We start from the raw sequence: 17,674 nt of genomic DNA on the forward strand, positions 1-17,674 counted from the left end.
CTGGGACTTCAGAGGGAGGGGGGAAATCCTTTTGTATGCTTTAACAGAAGGTTACCCCTGTGCTTAATAAATTCTAGACAGGAAACTGGTGTGGTTGAAGTGGAGCTTTGTGGACTCTGTGAGAATTGGTCTGTGCTGTTCAATGCCAGCCAGGGCAGGGACACCAGAGGGTACCCCAACCCTTTTTGGTACTTCCCCAGCATGGTTAATACCTGCTCTGTGTTCCTCACAGGTATTTCCCCTCTGTCAGCCCTCCTCTCTCCTGCCCTGTGGGAGCAGTGCCCCACTCACTCGCAGCTGCGCTGAGGACAAGGAGGTGAAGGGGCGGTGCTCCAGGAGCCTGTGGCCACCCTGCTCCAGGGAGGTGTGGGAGGGAAGGAAGCATTCCTCAGTACAGGGCGTCAGTCTTGTTCAAAGAAACTTCTCCAGCCATTTGAGAACCCCAGAATAGCATTTTCTTCTTGCTACTCCATCCTCCTTGTCTTGGGATAATTTTGAAGTACTTTGTCCCTGTCTTTGAAAGCTGAGCATTCAGGAGTTCTGCACGTGTCTACTTCTAACAAAGAACTTCCAGTCTACTTTAAAAAAATGAGTGTGCACACCCCACATGAAATTTAAGGTATCATGGCTGAAAGGCTGCCAGGCCCAGCTGCGATGTTCTCCTAATGAACAGTGCAGGCTGCAGTCTAAACACTGGGAAACGCCCAGTGGAGGAACCAGTCATGCAGGGAGGCCGATGCTCCAACACCAGGAGACAGAGGAACTCACTTCCAATTGCACAGGCAGAGCACAGATGTTCTTCAGCCATGGGAGAAGAGGACCAAACGCTACTAAAATCCACAAATCCTCATTAAATATTCAAGAGTGGTAAGAAGCAAAAGGGTCATTTTATCCAAATCTATTTTCTTCCAACAGCTGAGCAAAGCCCAGGTGCCCGAGACACACCAGCTGCGTGTCCAGGGGGTCACTGCAAGGCAGTGCCTGACATGTTTCCCACTGAGCGTGTAGGAGTGTGCCAGATCCCAGAGTTTCCCTGCTCCAGAGCTCAGCGCAGCTCCAGGCCCTGGTGAAATGGACTGAAGCACATGAATCCCACTTGGATGGAAGGACAACTGCAGCAGCTTCCAGACAGGCAAACTGGACACATGCCACAGCAATGGTTGTTGACCATCTTGTAAATGAGACATAACACACACGTAGGTTGCAATTATTTTTTAATGGAAAAGACTAATCAATGTTTTACATAAATATCAATTAGTGACAACAAGTCAGTTGAGTAAAGGAATACATACCCCCAAGTTTTAAAGGCTCATAATGAACTGACAAAGTAGCACACAATGACGACTACATGGCATTAATTGGAAGAGGTGGGCTGCATGTCAATCACCTTCATTAAGTTCAACTGCTAATCACATCAGGCTGTTACTGGAGTTAGTCACAGTGCAGTCTTCTCATGCAGCAAAAAGGACACATGAAGGGGAAAATGCACTCCTAAAACACCTCTCTGCCTCCAGCAGAGAGCCCTGGCTATGAAAGTACAAAAGCCTCGAGTGTTTTGCTGATGTTAAGCCCTTTCAGGGTCTGGTTTCAGATGTGCAGTCTCCCCTTCTCAGACTAAAAACTTAAATGAATGCACAGGATCGATCAGCAAGGAATGTGTTCACACTGCAAAGTGACACCACGGTCAGATATTAATTTCTTTTCTACAGGGTTGTGAAGAACTCGGATCACTTTTATTCCCAGGCAGGCTGCAGGGATGGGGAGAAGGGGGAGGGGAGGGGAGCTATTTTCATAGTTATTTAGAGAAATTTGTTAAGTGAGTAGAAGCTGCACCAGAAACTCTGGAACTTCACAGTTTTCCCACAGAGCCTGACAGGCATGATCCACGTTTCCATGTAACGTCCTTGCGCTGGTTCCTACAGGCTCCAAAGGCTGAATATCTGAAGAGGTATTGCTCGTGTTACATCCACAGCTTCAGGAAGATCTCAGTTACTGGACCCCACTTTCACAAACATAATCACATGGAAACCACAGATTAAATACCTTTAAACTGCATCAGTGGGAGCCACAGTTTGCCAACTCAGTGTTTCCCAATTAAACAGCATGACATCAATCTGCTGAAGGCATCTAATTCCCCAAATATTACCTTTAAATAATATGTGGCTAAGATGCCTGCTTTCCAGTGGTTTAGTCGATAAAAATTCATTATGAATTATCTAGAACTAACAGAAACACACATTTCATTTTACAGCTTTTTCAGTGACATTCGAATGGTTTGTAAATGCTGGGGACACAGTCGGGTCTGATCTACTGGTGCATGAAATTAACACCTAGCCTGTTCTCTGAAAGTCTCAAAATTCACAAGAGTTTGGATTTAAAAGTTACCAATTCTCCTGTCACTGTGTTAGGTCCCATAAATCCATGTCATTTTCACGTATTTAGGTGGGAAATGCACCAACACAAGATGCAAATGAAACCTCCGAAGTGAGCAACTGCTCCATAAAACAAATTGCTTGCAAGTACAGCCTAAGTAAGCTGGAACCCAACTCATGACAGAGTTGTAGCAGCTGAAAGGAACAGCAGCACTTCTGAAGTCACTGTCAGAGGTGGACATTCCACAGCACCAGGAAGATTCTGCTTTACACCTGCCCTGGCTTCAACATACTTGAAGTGACAACCCATTAAAGATCCTTGTATTCCCATAATAGATACAAATTTGCTAACACCTCTAAAGCATCAGACTGCTTGTGGTCAGTGGGTTTACATTTCAGAATTAATGACAACGAAAAGGGATCTTCTGCACCATAACTCTGTTAGGTAAGGAATCTTTCTTTTTGTTATAATTTTAGAAGAGAAAGCAGACGGCCAAACACAAAACACAAGCACTCAGCTGGCTGCAGTCACCCATCGTGATGTGCAACTGATAGCAGGAAGGGGATGATTTCAACACTTCCAGTTCTTCACATCTAAAAAAAATTAAAATAGGGTTATTCTCTCTGATAAACAGCAACACTTTGGAAAAAAAACAACTGTAAGATACCCTTGGAAAGAAGTGATATTAACGTTCCTCCTAGAACTGAGTATACTGCCTTTTAGGGTTTGAAGTACTCCTGCTAAGGACCATTTTCAAAAACCCCAACAAAGAGTTTTCATCAGAAAGAAAAAACGTGATGTCAGCTATAAACACATTACTAAGGTAAGAAAGAAGCTGCCTGGAGATTAATACATTAATTCCATATCTTAGTTACAATCAGAGTTACCAAGTGTCAGTCAGTTGAGAGATTTACACAAGAACAGAAGTCATTCCCTCCCTGGCCTGCGATCAAAAGAGGAGGAATAGTAACAAAGGAGAATGGTCCAAGCTGTTAGAAAGGGCTGTGGGGAGGAAATTACTAGGCTGTTAAAGGATTGTTAAATGTGAAAGAACTGAAGATGACCATTAGCTGCCAGTGTGTGTTCTGTACTCCCAAGTTGTGATCAGGCTCAGCTGTTCTAACACATTCTGTATCCTACCTGTAAAGGAGACCGATACAGCCACTTTTCATTATCTCCACTGAGTTTCATACAGGCAAAAAGGTCGCAAACTGTAGGAAGGCCAAAGTCCTGAAAGAGAAGTCACCTTCATTACCAACCCCAAACATAAATACATTCTGATGTATATTCAAATCCTATAATGTGTCCAAAATCAAAACTGATTTTTGAGTCTTTGAGATTAAGGCTGTTTTCATTTAGTATAACATATTAACTTGTTTAGTGCAAAGTAACTAATAACTGAAAACATTAAAAGAGCCAAGAAACCTAAAAACTTTCAGTAGTATTATCCAGAAGAGCTCCGACTTTGGAAGAGAATGAAGTCATTAAAATCAGTAAAGCAATAAACCTGGCACATAAGACACAAAAGTATCAAAAACTTCTGCTCACTTGTGCTTTCTTGCGCAGAAGCCATTTATCTTCCACTGGAGGCGGGTTTGCATTTTCTAGGTCATTTGAAGTCAACACCCAACTGTTTACATTTAAGGGGAGGTGGAATGGAGCCAGGAGGTCTAGGAAAGGACTCTTGAAACTCTTGTCTGCTTTTTCTCGACTCTCCTTTTCTTCTGTGCTTTCTGCTTTGTGCTCAGCCTTGGCCAGCCAGCTTGTCAGAGGCCTCTCCAGCAATGCTTTCCAGGGTTCTGCGATCTCTGCTGAATAATCTGCTTTCTCTGCACTCAGGGGTTCCCCCCGGAGCTGCTGTGCAGGGCTAAGCCAGGAACTGGCAGCAAACTTGGTCTTCTCGTGCTCAGGGTCTGGTACATCTCTCTGGCTGACAGGAACTCCGTTTTTGTCCTTCCCATCTTTCTTCAGAAGCCATTTGCAAAGAGCCTCTTTTCCACAGTTTTCATCACACACACATTCTGAAAAGCTGGCACACAGATCATTAGCTTTGCACACATCTTCCACTTTAAAGGGGGCCTGAGGATGCTGAAGAAGCCAAGCATTTACAGCAGATGTAGCAGGCGATTTCTTTCCATCAAGATGCTCATTCAGGCACTTCAGATTTCCCAGGTTCTCAATTTCCACACCTCTGCTCTGACTGCCACGACAACTGGTACATGCTTCAGCTTTGAGGAGCCAATCATTCAAATTGCATTCTTCCCTAAAAGGTTTAAATTCATTCTTCCATTTCTCATCTGAAGCAATACTTCCATTCTCTGTGTCAGGAGTAAGCAGCCAGTCAGAAAGGTCCATCTCTTCTTGTCCAAGGGATTCTAACTCCTCCACCTTTTCAATAGTGGAAAAGGATGAGTTGAGAGTAGAGGTGGAGTCCTTGCGACCAGGGGAATCTGTCTTCCCAGCAACATCACGCTGCTGATTGTGCAGGAGCCAGTTCTCCAAATCCTTCAGATTTCCCCAGGCTTGCTCAAAATAGCAGACTTTGGAAGAATTCACATCCTAGTAAAGACACGTTGAAATACATCTGTTAAAACTAAAAGGCAATGCTCAGTAACTGTTTGCATAGTTAGAGCTCAGAGCATTCAGCTTTTACGTGCCCAAGCATCAGCTGAACATGAGGCAGAATGAAGGGTACTACAGAAGGTTTAATTCCCACCATACTCTGCATGCAGTCAGATACTGTGCTCTCCCCTCTGTTCAAGACTAGGTTAGTGCACAAAAGGTTTACCTGGCTGGGCTCTGACACACATCTTTGGATAACCCACTCCTCAAGATTGGTGCTGGGAACGTAGGGAGCCTGGCGCACGGCCCCGGGCCTGCTTCCGAGTAACCAGTCAGCCAGCGAGGCGCTCCCCGGCCCACACAGCGGCTGCTGCTGAGAGAGAACGCCCGTGGTTAGGGGACAGCCTCACTGCTGAGCCAGTCTGTGCTGAACAGCAACACAGGCATGCAGCAGGCATCACTACTTCTGCACCTAAAGGATAAACAGCCCCCTCTAATTACAAAGGAACCCAGAGGAATTGGATGGTTCCAGCATCAAGGAACGTTCAATTAAAAACTCCTGTCAATCATTCCAAATACACTTTTATACTTGGCTCTTGCCTGTCTGTTCCTGGAGCAGCTACAGTATCAGATCATTCTGCTCACCACAGCCACTGTTACTGGCTACTCAAGCATCTTGACAAACACAAGCCATCACTCAAGCTCACATAACGTGCTTGAGTTCTCCTCTTCCCTCTAATGCAATTAAACACTCACACACAGGTCAATCTTACCTGCTCACAGTTCATCAGGGCACAGTTCTGCCCTGGGAACCAGGGAGAAGCATTCTCTCTCTCTGAGGTTTGCTGAAAGGAAAGTAAAAATTAATTTCAATCTCTGTTCTGTCCAGTTTAGAGACTGGACAAATTCCACAATAAAGCAGAAGTAAAGCACAGTTGCAAATCCTCAGTGGTTTATGACTAACAATGTTCTCAACATTTACAAACAGAATGGAGAAAGATTGGCTATGAAAATATTTCCTTGAGTCTGCTTCCTTTAACAGAATTGTCTCCAATAATACAGGAAATATGCTGCTTACATAAGAATCCCAAAGTCCTTTCATCACAGAAAGCATCTACAATGTTTTAACTATTGCTGTCTAAAGAAAACAGTAATGAATTTTCTGGGAAGGGTAGGAATGCAGTAGTCATTCCCTCAAACTCTGCCAAAATACATTAGATTACGTGTACATAACTAAACTCAGTGAAAACTACATGCAATAATTCATAAACCACTGTGTATTTATCAGAGAGCAAAAATTATATGACTCATGCACAGGATCTATTCAAGCTGCCACTAAAAGCAAAAATATCACCTAGAATATATTGGACTACTGAAAAAAAAATCTTTGAGGCAAGTATTCCAACCCAGGGAAGTCCTGCTGCTTACCATTGTTTTAATGGAACCAAATGAGGTAATAGCTTGGCGAAGGTAAGATGTGTCAGCCTCAAAATTCAGGATGGAAGACTCTTCAGGTTTAAGTGTGAGACTTCCCAGTCTGAAAGAGTAAGGTGATAGTTACAGAAAGGAAAAAAATGATAATCTTCTTCATCCATCCTGTTTCAGAAGTCAGTCCATTATTTCATAAAAAGGCTTTCAAGCTCCTTGGCAGTAATTAGGTAACAAAGAGACTTTTGGTACGGCATACAAGAAAGGAATGGCTATCTACTAACCAGGAACAGAATAAACTGCCAGCAGAGCACAAGTTTCACCTTCTTACTTCAACTCTCATCAACAACTAGCATTTGAAATAATCTGTATAAATGAATACCTCTCCTGCTCATTATAGTCCTGGTTTATCACCTCAGACTGCTTTAAAGTTCTTATTTCTAGGAACTATTAAAAATGTAGGAACAGTGAGATCTATTATTAGTTCTATTAGAATAAAAAATCAGATTGAATTCATAAGTTAAAATAAACCCAAGTGTGTTAACTTGCATCACAAAATATATTTACCTCTCCAGGCAAACCGAGATCTGGTTTGCCAGTTCGTTGCTGTAGGAGCGCTCCAGCTGATGAATAAGGCAATTGAACTGTCCCAAGTACTGCACGGAAGACAGAACACACGTTATTGTTTCAGCTTCCAGCATTGAAATTGAGCCACTACTTGCAAGAACAACGTTTGCTGGAAAATGCCAGTGCAGCAAGTGCCAAGCAAGCCTTACCCAGTAGAGCTGCTGTGCCTGCTGCTGCAAGGCCTCCTCTTTGAGCTGCTGGATGAGATCCACCTGCTCGAAGAGCCACACCTCACGGCTGCGCAGGCACTCCAGCTGCCGGCTGATGTGGCTGTGGATCTTGGCCTTGACCTGTCAGGGAACACACACTATTCCTCCAGCTCTCAAGCACAGTGAACACTCATGTGGCTGCACTGATTGCAAACTGCTCTTTGTCAGTGGCCAAGTGGTGTTTTTGGAGTGATTTATTTCTAAAAAATTCATCCCAGTCACCCACAGCACCACATGCCTCAGGTCAGTAACAGTTCTGAGGATACTTTTAAAGAGGAATCAAAGAATAATGTTCTTTGTAATCTCCCTCTATTCTGATGTTTCAATCAACAGCTTTTGGAAATTCTCCATACCTACGCTAGTAATACAGGAATACCTTTATCAAGAGCACGGCCAAATGACACAGCAATGGGTTTGCAAATTGCTAGGAAAATTTCATACCACTGTGGTAACAGAAAATATTCTGGAATAATAAAAAGCTTAATTGAAGTCACGTTAGTTAGTAAAAAATCTCTAAGAAGTAATTTAAAATTACCTCCCGCCAGTTTTCCTTAATCTGCTGTTCAGCTTTGACAATCCCAGATATAGCTGTTTCCAAGTCCTTCTTTGCTTGAAGGCACTTTGCCAGAGTCTCACTGCTGCAGGAATTTCTATTTCTATCTTGTGGTGGACTCATTCTTGAAGTGTTCCTAAAACACAATGGAAGAAACAATTTCTTAATAGTTTCTATTCCTCTTTATCAGAAGAGGAAGGGCATCATATGAAGAACCAGCTGCTCTACTTCACTAGAAAAGGTGAACAAAAAAGCCCCTAAGACCCTACACAGATCCAAGTTTTCTAAACATAGATAATGCTCTCCTCCAGGAGCAACAACGGTCTCCCAAACACCTCAGCCCACAGAATTTGCACAGTCACAGGAAAACCACCAGATATTTGACAACAGCTTCAGCCACAGGAGTTTAGGCAATCCTCTCCTGCCAGTCACCTTCCTCCAGCTTTTATGCCTAGCCAGCAAACTGCAGAGCTGAGCGGCTGGTTCAGGGAAGGTTCAACAGCAGTGCTGGAGCTGGGGGAGAATGGCCTGGCCAGGGGCAGGAAATATTTCAGCCACCCTTTTTTCCTCTGCAGACAAATCAGCTGGCTCCCATAAATGAGAAAATTCCAATACAGTTTCATCAACTGAAAATCCACATGTTGCTACAAAGATCACTCTTTACTAAGCTGCACTCTTTACTAAGCTGCAAAGGCCAGAACTTATAACAGCTGCCCACTATTTTGTCCTGGTCACAGCTGTGGTGACCTGGCTTCAGCACAGTCTCAAGCAGAACAAGCTCAAACAGGTAAGGATTCTGCAAGTAAGGGGAAAAAGATAGTATGGATTTTCAGTAAAAATGAGAAGGATCAGTGTAAGCAGTTTTCCTAAACAATGGGTTATTTTGTTAAGGAAGCGTTTGAATTCTCCTGTCAGTTTCATGGGATTCCTGAAACACAAAACATTCACAGTACTTTTTCTATTTAAAACAAGTCCTCAGGAATGACAGCTATGGAAATTCCCAGCAGATTTAAAGCATACATGTGTACCAATCTAAAATGTCACAGATTTTACCACTGCTCTGGAGAGAACTGAAAGTAGTTTTGAATATGACAAGACAAGCATGAGCTTGTGTTATTGAGCAGCTACTTAACCTGCAATTTCCAAGCCAAATGATCATATAAACTGCAACCCAAAAGTCCTTCTAGAGCCAAGATCTATCAGACAGATATAAAAGTGTGTACTTCACACAGAAGAGGGCTAAGAGTGCCTTGCAAGTGGAAGGTGACAGAAAAAGCAATGTTCTCCATGGGGCAGGAGCAGAGGCTGCACCTCCCTTAGTTCCCCCAACAGCACGGGTTTCCTGTCCCTCCAGGGCCTCTGGACACAAGGCACAGACAAGGCACAGGAGCCACCCCAAGACCCTGCACACAACTCAATCCCACCCTCACCATAACATCTCATCCTCTAGGAACTGCAGGGCACAAACACAAGAGAAGAGAACTCAAAAGTAATCTTTAAGCTTATGTTATTTTGCACCAAATCAGATGATACAGAAGTCCAAACCACATCATTCTCCAAGCTGTGCTCTGAATGCCAGTTTTGTCCGGGTATTTGCACACCCTAGCTTGTTCACAGGTTCACTTCTGAAAGGTTTCATGATCTTCACCATGGCAGCAACGTTCAACAAAAGATAAGCTAAGCTTTTTCTCACAACACACCCGAGACTTGATGTCGCATTCCAACCCTCCTGTACAACCTACAGGAAGTAGGAGCCAGCAGCGTAAGTGGGAGCCCTGGTGCTCAGATGGAATCTAACACCGAGGTGACAACAATACACCCAGCCAAGCAAACAAGGGTATTAGATACCTTAAAAACTATCATATACTCAAAAGTAAATTTAAAAAATCATATTGGTCATTATTTAATTTTTATACTCTTACATAACAACAGTCAAGGTCTGAAAGGCTAAATAAAACTTCCATATTTGTTCTCACAATAGATAATGTACTCAACAACTCTTGTGATAATTATATTAACCTACTTTATCACACTCTGTATTAGCAACTTCGTAATGGCACAATTGAATTCAAGAAGCTCACACACCTTCTCTAATGACCTCTGGAACTACTGTTTGTTGCTTTTCCTTCTTCCGATGATTGCAAGAGACTCACTCCAGAACGTATAGAAAGAATGAATGCTGCCTTCTCCAGCCAGCTAGCTCCTCTTAAAATGGCTGTTCTTAGGCTTTGTCGAAAATAAGCCAGTAAAACTCACATGTTGAGCATGAGCGCCAATCCACCCTTCTTTTCAATTTCCACGAGCCTCTAACAGAACTAAGTGGAGGCAAGCACCTATTTCCTTGCTTCCCAGTTACTCCCAAATAGCACTGAGAATTTAAGACGTTTTCAGGTCACATGCTCTGGAACACCCGAGATCACACACTTCGGCTCAACAGTAACAAAACACAATTACTTCCGCGAGAAGACACACGGCTGCAACACACCGTGAGCTGCCCCGGCCATTTCCGTGCCATCAGATCGTTTCCCAGCACACGGGGGTGCCCATCAGTCCCCGCCATTTGCGTCACGGGATGCACACCCCCAACAGATGAGCTCGCACTTACTCTCCGCGCTCAAGAAGCGATCCCGCAATGTGCCGTTTATACGGCGGCTTCCATTCCCAGGCACGGCCTGCGGACCGCTTTCACGAATGCTCCCAAGCCTGCAAATTCCGCTCCGAGCCCGGGCTCTCCGGAGCGGCCCCGAGCCTTATCGGCGCGGCGCAGCCCGCGCCCCGCCCCGGCCACCGCGCCCGGCCGAGCCGCACGTCCGCAGCGCCGGGGCGGGCCCCGGGCGGGCCGCGACCACCGGCCCCGGGCCGGGCCTCATCCGCCCTGCGCCGGCCTGCCTCCGCTCAGCCCAAACAGCAAGTGCCTCCGAACATCCGAGCAGCGCTTCAAACCGCGAAACCTCAACGTTTTGCAACAAAACCGCTATTTCTTGCAACTTCAGGAGTGTGGCAATGCGCCTTCTTCATGCAACGACAAAGCAGACCCGAGCGCTGAGGCACCCAGCGCGGATGCAGCAGCAGAGGAGAAAGAGCTGCGAGCCGAGCCAGCTGCCGAGCTCAGCCTTTCCTCCCTGGCCACGCACAGCCCAGCAGCGAGGCTCCCATCCAGCACCGGGCCCGCGACGTGCCAGAAATCCTGACACTGAGCCGCCCGGCTGCAGGTTAGCCCCTGGAAGGACCAAAATCACACACACACACACACAGAGAATCCTTGTCACATCTACTCGTGCTTCCACAGCTTCACACACACAGCTGAGGAAAGCACACCGAACGGCCTCGGTTGGAAAGGACCTTGGAGATCATCTCGTTCCAACGCCGCTGCCAAAGGCAGGGACTCCTCTCACTAGACCAGGGTGCAGAGTACCCCATCCAGCCCGGCCTTGAATTCTCCCAGGGATGGGCCACGCACGTAATCAGTAAAAATGCTATAGCCATGAAACCAAACGAACTGCCTGAATGATGATATTATTGTTCCAAACAATAAAACAAGTTTTTACAGGAAGACTTTTGGCTCGCTGGAGAGGGGTCACCACAAGACCCTGCAGCTACAACTCCTGGCCACAGGAGCTCTGTGCAACCTCCTGGCTGCCTACACTCCATTTCTGAGATGTTAATTCCCATAGGTCAGAAACCGCTGGACAAACATAATTTTAAGCTTTGAATTAAGTACCTGGTGGCTGGGGAGCAGAGGAGGAGGAGACAACCCTGCCTCTTCTGCAGTCTGCAAACAGGCCGGCAGGAAACTGGTTCTACCAGCTTTTCACTCTCGGCACAACCATCCAAGCTGCCCTTGGGAAGAGCATTGTTTTCCATTTCATATGGGTGTGGAAAAGCCATCTCAAATACAGGGCTCTGCAGAGCCTTTGTTAGGGAAAAGCTTCTGAAGGGAACGAAGCCTCCCACTGAACAGGCTCTGTTTATAAATGTGGAATGATTTCTTCCATTTGGCGGGACCAGGCTGCTCCAAAGGCCTCTCTGACCTGTCTTTATGTGACTTTAAACCAGCTGGCTTGTTTGAACTGAAATCCCCGTGGGTTTCCATCTAACTCCACCAAAAAACAGTAGTTCCTCTTAAGAAGCTCTCCCAAATTAGGTACGTGGGACCTGTGGTCAGGGAGAGAAGTACTGTAAGTACACGAGCTGAATCTGGGAACTTCCCATTTACATCCAAGCATAACAAGCACTTTGTACAGTGTAGCATCAGCATTACATGCCAGTATCCATATGGAGCTCCTGCTGGGGAAATCATTTTACTCCAAAACAAGTATATAACACCCTCTTTTTTTAAGTCACAAGCCATGTGAAGGAGAAAAAAAAAACAAAAAAAACCCCACAAACCAAACGACTACTTTTACCAGTTTCAGGTATTACATTTTCTAAAATGCAGGTAGTTTTCCCCTGTCTGCACAGTGCCACAGACCTGAATACGTGTGACCTTTTCTGCCTGTTTTAGCCCCGAAGCAGCCTGGCCAGTCCACAAAGCACTTGTACTGAGACACCCCCACAAGAGCTGGGCTCTGAACAGTCACAAGTCACTGAGGCAGCTGTGAAAAATCACCATTTTATTCCACCTATGATAAATATATATTTTATGCACAACAAGCATATAACTGAAATCACAAAGCATCTGAACATAAAGGCCGGAAATCTCTATGCTATAATTACTGACAATACCAGAGAAGACACCCCCGAGTGGGGAAGACACACACTTATCTCAACACAGATTGCACATTACAACACATCTTCCAGACTACTGCACTTAAAAACCCTTCGGAAAACAAGTGACAGACCCCTGGTTCTGCCTGAAGCACATGGTCCCAAAGATACCAGTGCCATGCTCTCTGCACATCCATCCATCCAATGTTATGCACTTGCAGCGAGATGAACAGCGGTTCTTACATGGCTGCCAGCTTTTTTCTGCTCCCGTGACTGTATACCTTATGCTAAGTCTCAGAGGAAGGCAACCTTGTTCCTCTGTCAGCTCTTCTCTTTAGTCCCAGCCATAAACACCGTGTTTAAAGCCGTCAAAATGCTTAGCAAACCTCCGATGAAGCTCTGGCTCATACCACTTACCAACATCGAACAACACAGGTCTGACAAACTTTCAACAAACACGATGCGGCACAACCCCGACCATTCCTAACCCAGACATTTACTGCTTATATAACATCCGAGAAGGGCAGCTGCTAACAAAAGACTCTGCCTTTGCAATCAGGAACGTGGCTTCAGGAGCGCTCGCGGCACGGCCTCTCCGGGACACGGAGAGCGAGATCGGCACCAAACCCCGTCTCCGTGTGCCGTGTGAGCCCAGCGCCGCGGAGCGTCCATTCCCCCACCGACCTGAACGACCCAGGCCGGGTGCCTGGGCACGTCCCGCACGGCGGCACGGGCTGCCTACGGGATGTCTCACGGGATGCCTTGCGGGATTGCTCGCGGGATTGCTCTGGGATCCCCCCGGCTGTCTCCCCGCCCCGCCGGCCCCGCCGCTCCCTCACCGCCGTCCGAGCGCCGCTCCCTCAGCCCCGCGCCGTCCGTCCGCCCGCCCGCCGCCAGCCCCGCGCGCTCTCGCGAGACCGCCGGCCCAGGCGCCCCCTGGCGGCGCGGCGGAGCGGCTGCGGCGGCGCGGAGCAGCGCTGGGGGCGGTGCTGCTGCCGCCCCTCCCGGCGGCCAAATCCGGGAAGCGCGGCTGAGCCGGCGCGGCCAATGCGCCGGGCACACAGCGTGCATCGTGAGGCGAGCCCCCGCTTTGGGTCTTTTCCATGTCCGCTGGAAATTTCCCAGAGTACCGGGCTTGGTTTGGCTTTCCACAGTACGGGTTTTGGGTCTTGCTCTCCGCAAGCGTAGAGCACGGCGGAACACCTCTCGGTATTGCCAACCCGCTTTCCAGTTGGGAAAAGGATCCACTTACCGCTCCCTGCCTGTGCGCCTTATCTGGTCAGGGGCAAGGGGATCAGCTCGGCTGGCCAGAGCGGGGTGCGGATGACGTTGAGGATGTGGGTTTGATCCCTGTGGGGGCCGTTCGGGAGTTGGACTCCGTGATCCTTGTGGGTGCTTTCCAACACAGACTGTTCTGTGATTCTGTAAGATTGCAGCCTTTCTGTGACCACCTGGCCAGCATATTTGTGAAGGGCTGCCTTTTGTAGGTGCGTGCACGCCATTTAAGCCTAACAGAGGATGTATGGGGACCCCAAGCAGAAAGGATTTCAAATGGAAATCTAAGTAGCTGAGTACCTGCGGTAGCTGAGTCACAATTTCCTACATATTTCCTCCTCTGGGCACAGACCAAGGAGCCGTTCTTCTGAACAGGACCTGACTCGCGGTTACAAGAACAAATTATTCAGTGCTGACATCAGAGAAAGTAGAAGTCAGCCACCTAATCCCAGATGTGCTGTTAGCCTAGGAACAAGCGTTTCAGGTATTTGGCTTCCTTGTCTAAACACGGAGGAGACACAGGGTGTGTTATATAATTCTCCTCTGTGCACTTGGATTTAAGAGGAAAAATAATACCAACCCTGCCTGACCTTGGAAAGCCAGGAGTGCTCCTGTACCCGCTGTGTCCCCCCATGCAGTTACCCACAGAACTCCCCTGAGAAAAGCAAGCTGCCTCTCCTGGGCAAGCAGGCACAGTGGACAATGACAGGTTTCTGTCACGTCTTCTACGGGCTTGTCCAAGGCAATATCATAGTCCAGATGATCTGAGAGTGTTTTTGTTGGTAGAGTTGCTTCACACAGTACATTTTCTGTGTGGATTCATTGTGTTTAAGGTCATGCCTTCCAAAGAGGATTTGCTCTTTGGATACATCTTCCATCTTACCCCTAAAGGAATCTCAAGGGTAAGGAATCACATGCATCCTTTAATGGTCTCTCTCCTCCCACTCCTCATGGCAGTACACACTGCTCCTCCCTCAGCCGTACCCTTTGCCATGCCAGATGTGCCTTTTTACACAAACCTGCGTAGCAGATCAGAAAAAGAAATTTAAAACTACATCCTCTTAAGCAAAGAGCAAATTGGTGACTTACTAAAATAGAGGCAAAAGGTTGGGTAGAGATGCAGTTTTATGGGAAAATAAACAGGATAATGTGCTTGTGTTAAAACAGCAGCAAAGATGGAGACATAGTGGGCAGTTCCTCAGTAATGGATAAAACTGTATATCAGTGTTCACAATAAGCCTCCAACCAGAGCATGAAGAAAAGCATTTTGGATGCATAAAAGGGATCTAAATACACATCAGAAATAGTTAATGATGACAAAAGCCTGCAGCTTTTCCTTTCAGAAGTGTGTGACACCACGTAATGCATGCCTATACCTGAGATTCAGTGTTGCTTCTTGCTGAATGGGAATCCCACTTAGAGTTCTGCAGCATAAAGCCCATCCTTCCTTGATTTGGCAAAAGTGTATAATGACTCCCTTGTCACACTCAAAGACATTCTTCCTTGCTCATCTGCGGTGTGGGAATGAAGATCAGGAAGAGATTAATCTCTTCCCATCCCCTGGAAACCATGAGGTTTGAAAGAGAACTGGAAGCTTTTTCTGTGTTTCTTAGGTATGGGCCTGCAAAACTGTACTTCTGGGCACCATTCAAACCACAAAGAACTTGAAGAAAATTCTCTGGTGCAATGGCTTTAGAGCAAATTTTATGGGGTTTAAAAAACGTTTCTGTTTTCTGTTCTGTTTTCTGTTCTCGCTCGACAACTGCAATAATGTAGTTGAAGGGCATCAGCTGTGTTAACTTCTCTGTTAAATGGCCCAGAATGTGATTTCCCTGTTCTGCAATGCTGGCACACAGTTGAGCAGTCCAGCCCTGCCTCGTAAAGGGGGAATAAGGAAGCGCAGCCTGCCCGGCACAGGCTGCGGGTGCAGCCGGACGCCGAGGCTGACCGAGCTGCCGGCTGCTCCCGTCGCAAGCAGAAGTCCCAAGGCAGAGTATGAAATTCTAGAAGAGTCGTCCTTGTAGCCGTCAGGGAACCTCACGCAGCTCCCGCGGGAGTCTCCAGTTTCCTCAAGCTCTGCCGCTGGAAAGGGACTGTTTTCCCTCCGTGCCTGCCAGCCCGGGTGCGTGACCCCCCTGGCACGTATCCTCTCTGACGTGTGTCCTTGGTCCCCTTCCAGGCAGGCCGTGACCCGGCACTGTGTCCCACAGCTGTGCGCCAGATCCATCCCCGCCCTTCCCGCAGGGCCCGTCCCCGCCGTGCCCCCAGGGCGACCTCAGCCCCCCGCCTGCCCAAGGAGCGACCGAGCAGCCGCCGCTTGTGCTCAGGTCCGAAGGCTCCACTGCCCTGACGGGCGCTTTCATAGCTCTCTGCACCGTATTTACTCACCTTGAATCTTTGTTGTTTGCGTCGAGCTACCTCAGTGCCAGAGAGGAACGAAATGTTTTTGAACTCCCACACAAACAGTTTCATATATAGACTGTAAACAGATGTTTTAATAGCCTTTTCCTGCACGCCACAAGCAGCCATTTCCCTTTCTCTAGTTTAGGGATTTCTCATTTATGCAAGCTTTTTAATAACTGTCTATTCTCCATATTGAACAAAAGTACCAACTACACCTAACTCCACACTCGTATTTCATTTAAAGAGGTTCTCAGGAAGGTCTTCTGTAGTTTCTCCAGACAGCCTAACCAAAGGCTGAACTTCTGGAAGCAGTGGGTTGCTTTTGTGAATTAGGGTCCCACCACAGATGTGAACAAATCTTACTTGCTGTGGCCCAAACCTATCAATGCAAAAAATAACAGGCACAGCACCAAAGAATTCACACTAGAGGAAGGCAGGCATGTAAACAAGTATATAAACAATTTTAACTAAACTAAAACTGTTTTTACAAGGCTTCAACCTGCTTCAGAAAAGTTGTTCTATCACAAACATTGATTGAGCCTGCAGCAAAACAGCAGTGTGATTTTGGTCACTAAACATTTTGCAGCTCCCCCAGTACACACACACACAAACACAAACACACACACACACATTCCAGTCAAAACTGGAGCAAGGACAGACTCGTAGTGCAAACTTGGAACACAAGGGCTGCATTACAGCTCCAGGGTTTGCTCTCGTTTGAGTGAGGGAGCAGGTTGTTGAACAACATGCATCACACAATCGAAACAAGGTCTCTTCTGCTTTCTCAGAAACACTTGCCTTGTCTTTTCCCAAGATCCTTTATAAGACAGCAGTTACAGTGGCATGACAGTAAATTAACCCCTCATTCTACTGTTAGTGTGAGGTTGATCATGAACAAAAAGCATGCAATTTAGAAAACACAGATCACTACGTGAACAAGGAAGTAATTACAACATAAATTATCACACCATGAATTTAAATTAATGTAAAAACTTTTCTAAAATTGGATTCTCTGAGGCAGTGGCATTTGTAGGATTTTCCAGACAATGTGAACACAAGACAGCATTCAGATAACCTGCACATAGGAATTTCTGCCCAGTTCCAATCTGGAGTGCATCAGTTTGCACTACAACCAGCACCAGAGGCACTGTAAGCAAATTACCTATACAAGCCTGCAAAAAGCCATCAGAGGAGGGGAAAGGCCTGACTTTTTATGCATGTGTCATCACTGAGGGTGTTGAGTCTGTGTCAGGGGAAGGACCAGACCCTCCAGCTCCCGTTGGAGTTGCTTTAAGGGCAGTACATCACGAGCCAGGTGCTGGCACTCAGGCCTGAACAGTTCTGTGTGCTTCCTGCACCACAAAAAGCTGCCCGTCAGCAAGTCTGCTGGGAAGCACAAACAAAAGGATGTTGGGACAGGATTCCCTGCACCCCAAGCTGTGAGCCCATCTCTGCTTTATAGTAAAAATTGCCGGAGGTGAGCAGAGACCAGAAGATGCCCGAGAGGAAGAGCGGGTCTGTCCTGCGGAGCCGTGCG

At 46.7% G+C, this 17,674-nt stretch overlaps 1 protein-coding gene across 6 annotated transcripts; it reads right to left on the minus strand.

The window, feature by feature from the left end:
- Positions 1–1,197: 1,197 nt before the first annotated feature.
- Positions 1,198–13,348, minus strand: NCOA4 (nuclear receptor coactivator 4). Of its 6 annotated transcripts, none has more exons than XM_066191576.1 (10): positions 13,299–13,348; positions 7,735–7,888; positions 7,140–7,280; positions 6,931–7,019; positions 6,364–6,472; positions 5,709–5,780; positions 5,162–5,308; positions 3,922–4,932; positions 3,514–3,603; positions 1,198–2,966 (listed from the first exon to the last, which is right to left on the minus strand). In XM_066191576.1, the coding sequence occupies exons 2-10, from the start codon at positions 7,873–7,875 to the stop codon at positions 2,961–2,963; spliced, it is 1,806 nt and encodes a 601-aa protein (XP_066047673.1). In that variant the 5' UTR covers positions 7,876–7,888; positions 13,299–13,348; the 3' UTR covers positions 1,198–2,960. The 6 variants fall into 6 exon arrangements, with proteins under 6 accessions (XP_066047673.1, XP_066047674.1, XP_066047675.1 ...); XM_066191577.1 differs by lacking the exon at positions 13,299–13,348 and adding an exon at positions 13,221–13,293; XM_066191578.1 differs by lacking the exon at positions 13,299–13,348 and adding an exon at positions 13,144–13,215.
- Between the last annotated feature and the right edge of the window lie 4,326 nt (positions 13,349–17,674).

The sequence above is a fragment of the Chamaea fasciata genome, unplaced genomic scaffold, assembly GCF_029207755.1.
Source record: "Chamaea fasciata isolate MVZ Bird 193981 ecotype frontalis unplaced genomic scaffold, bChaFas1.0.hap1 SCAF_9, whole genome shotgun sequence".
NCBI classification, from domain to species: Eukaryota; Metazoa; Chordata; class Aves; order Passeriformes; family Sylviidae; genus Chamaea; species Chamaea fasciata.

Coding starts and splice junctions, on each gene's coding strand:
- NCOA4 (XM_066191576.1), bottom strand. CDS start 7,875: ATGAGTCCACCACAAGATAGAAATAGAAATTCCTGCAGCAGTGAGACT. Junction 6,473..6,930: donor ATCTCGGTTTGCCTGGAGAG/GTAAATATATTT, acceptor TTACTCTTTCAG/ACTGGGAAGTCTCACACTTA. Junction 4,933..5,161: donor GTGTGTCAGAGCCCAGCCAG/GTAAACCTTTTG, acceptor TGTCTTTACTAG/GATGTGAATTCTTCCAAAGT.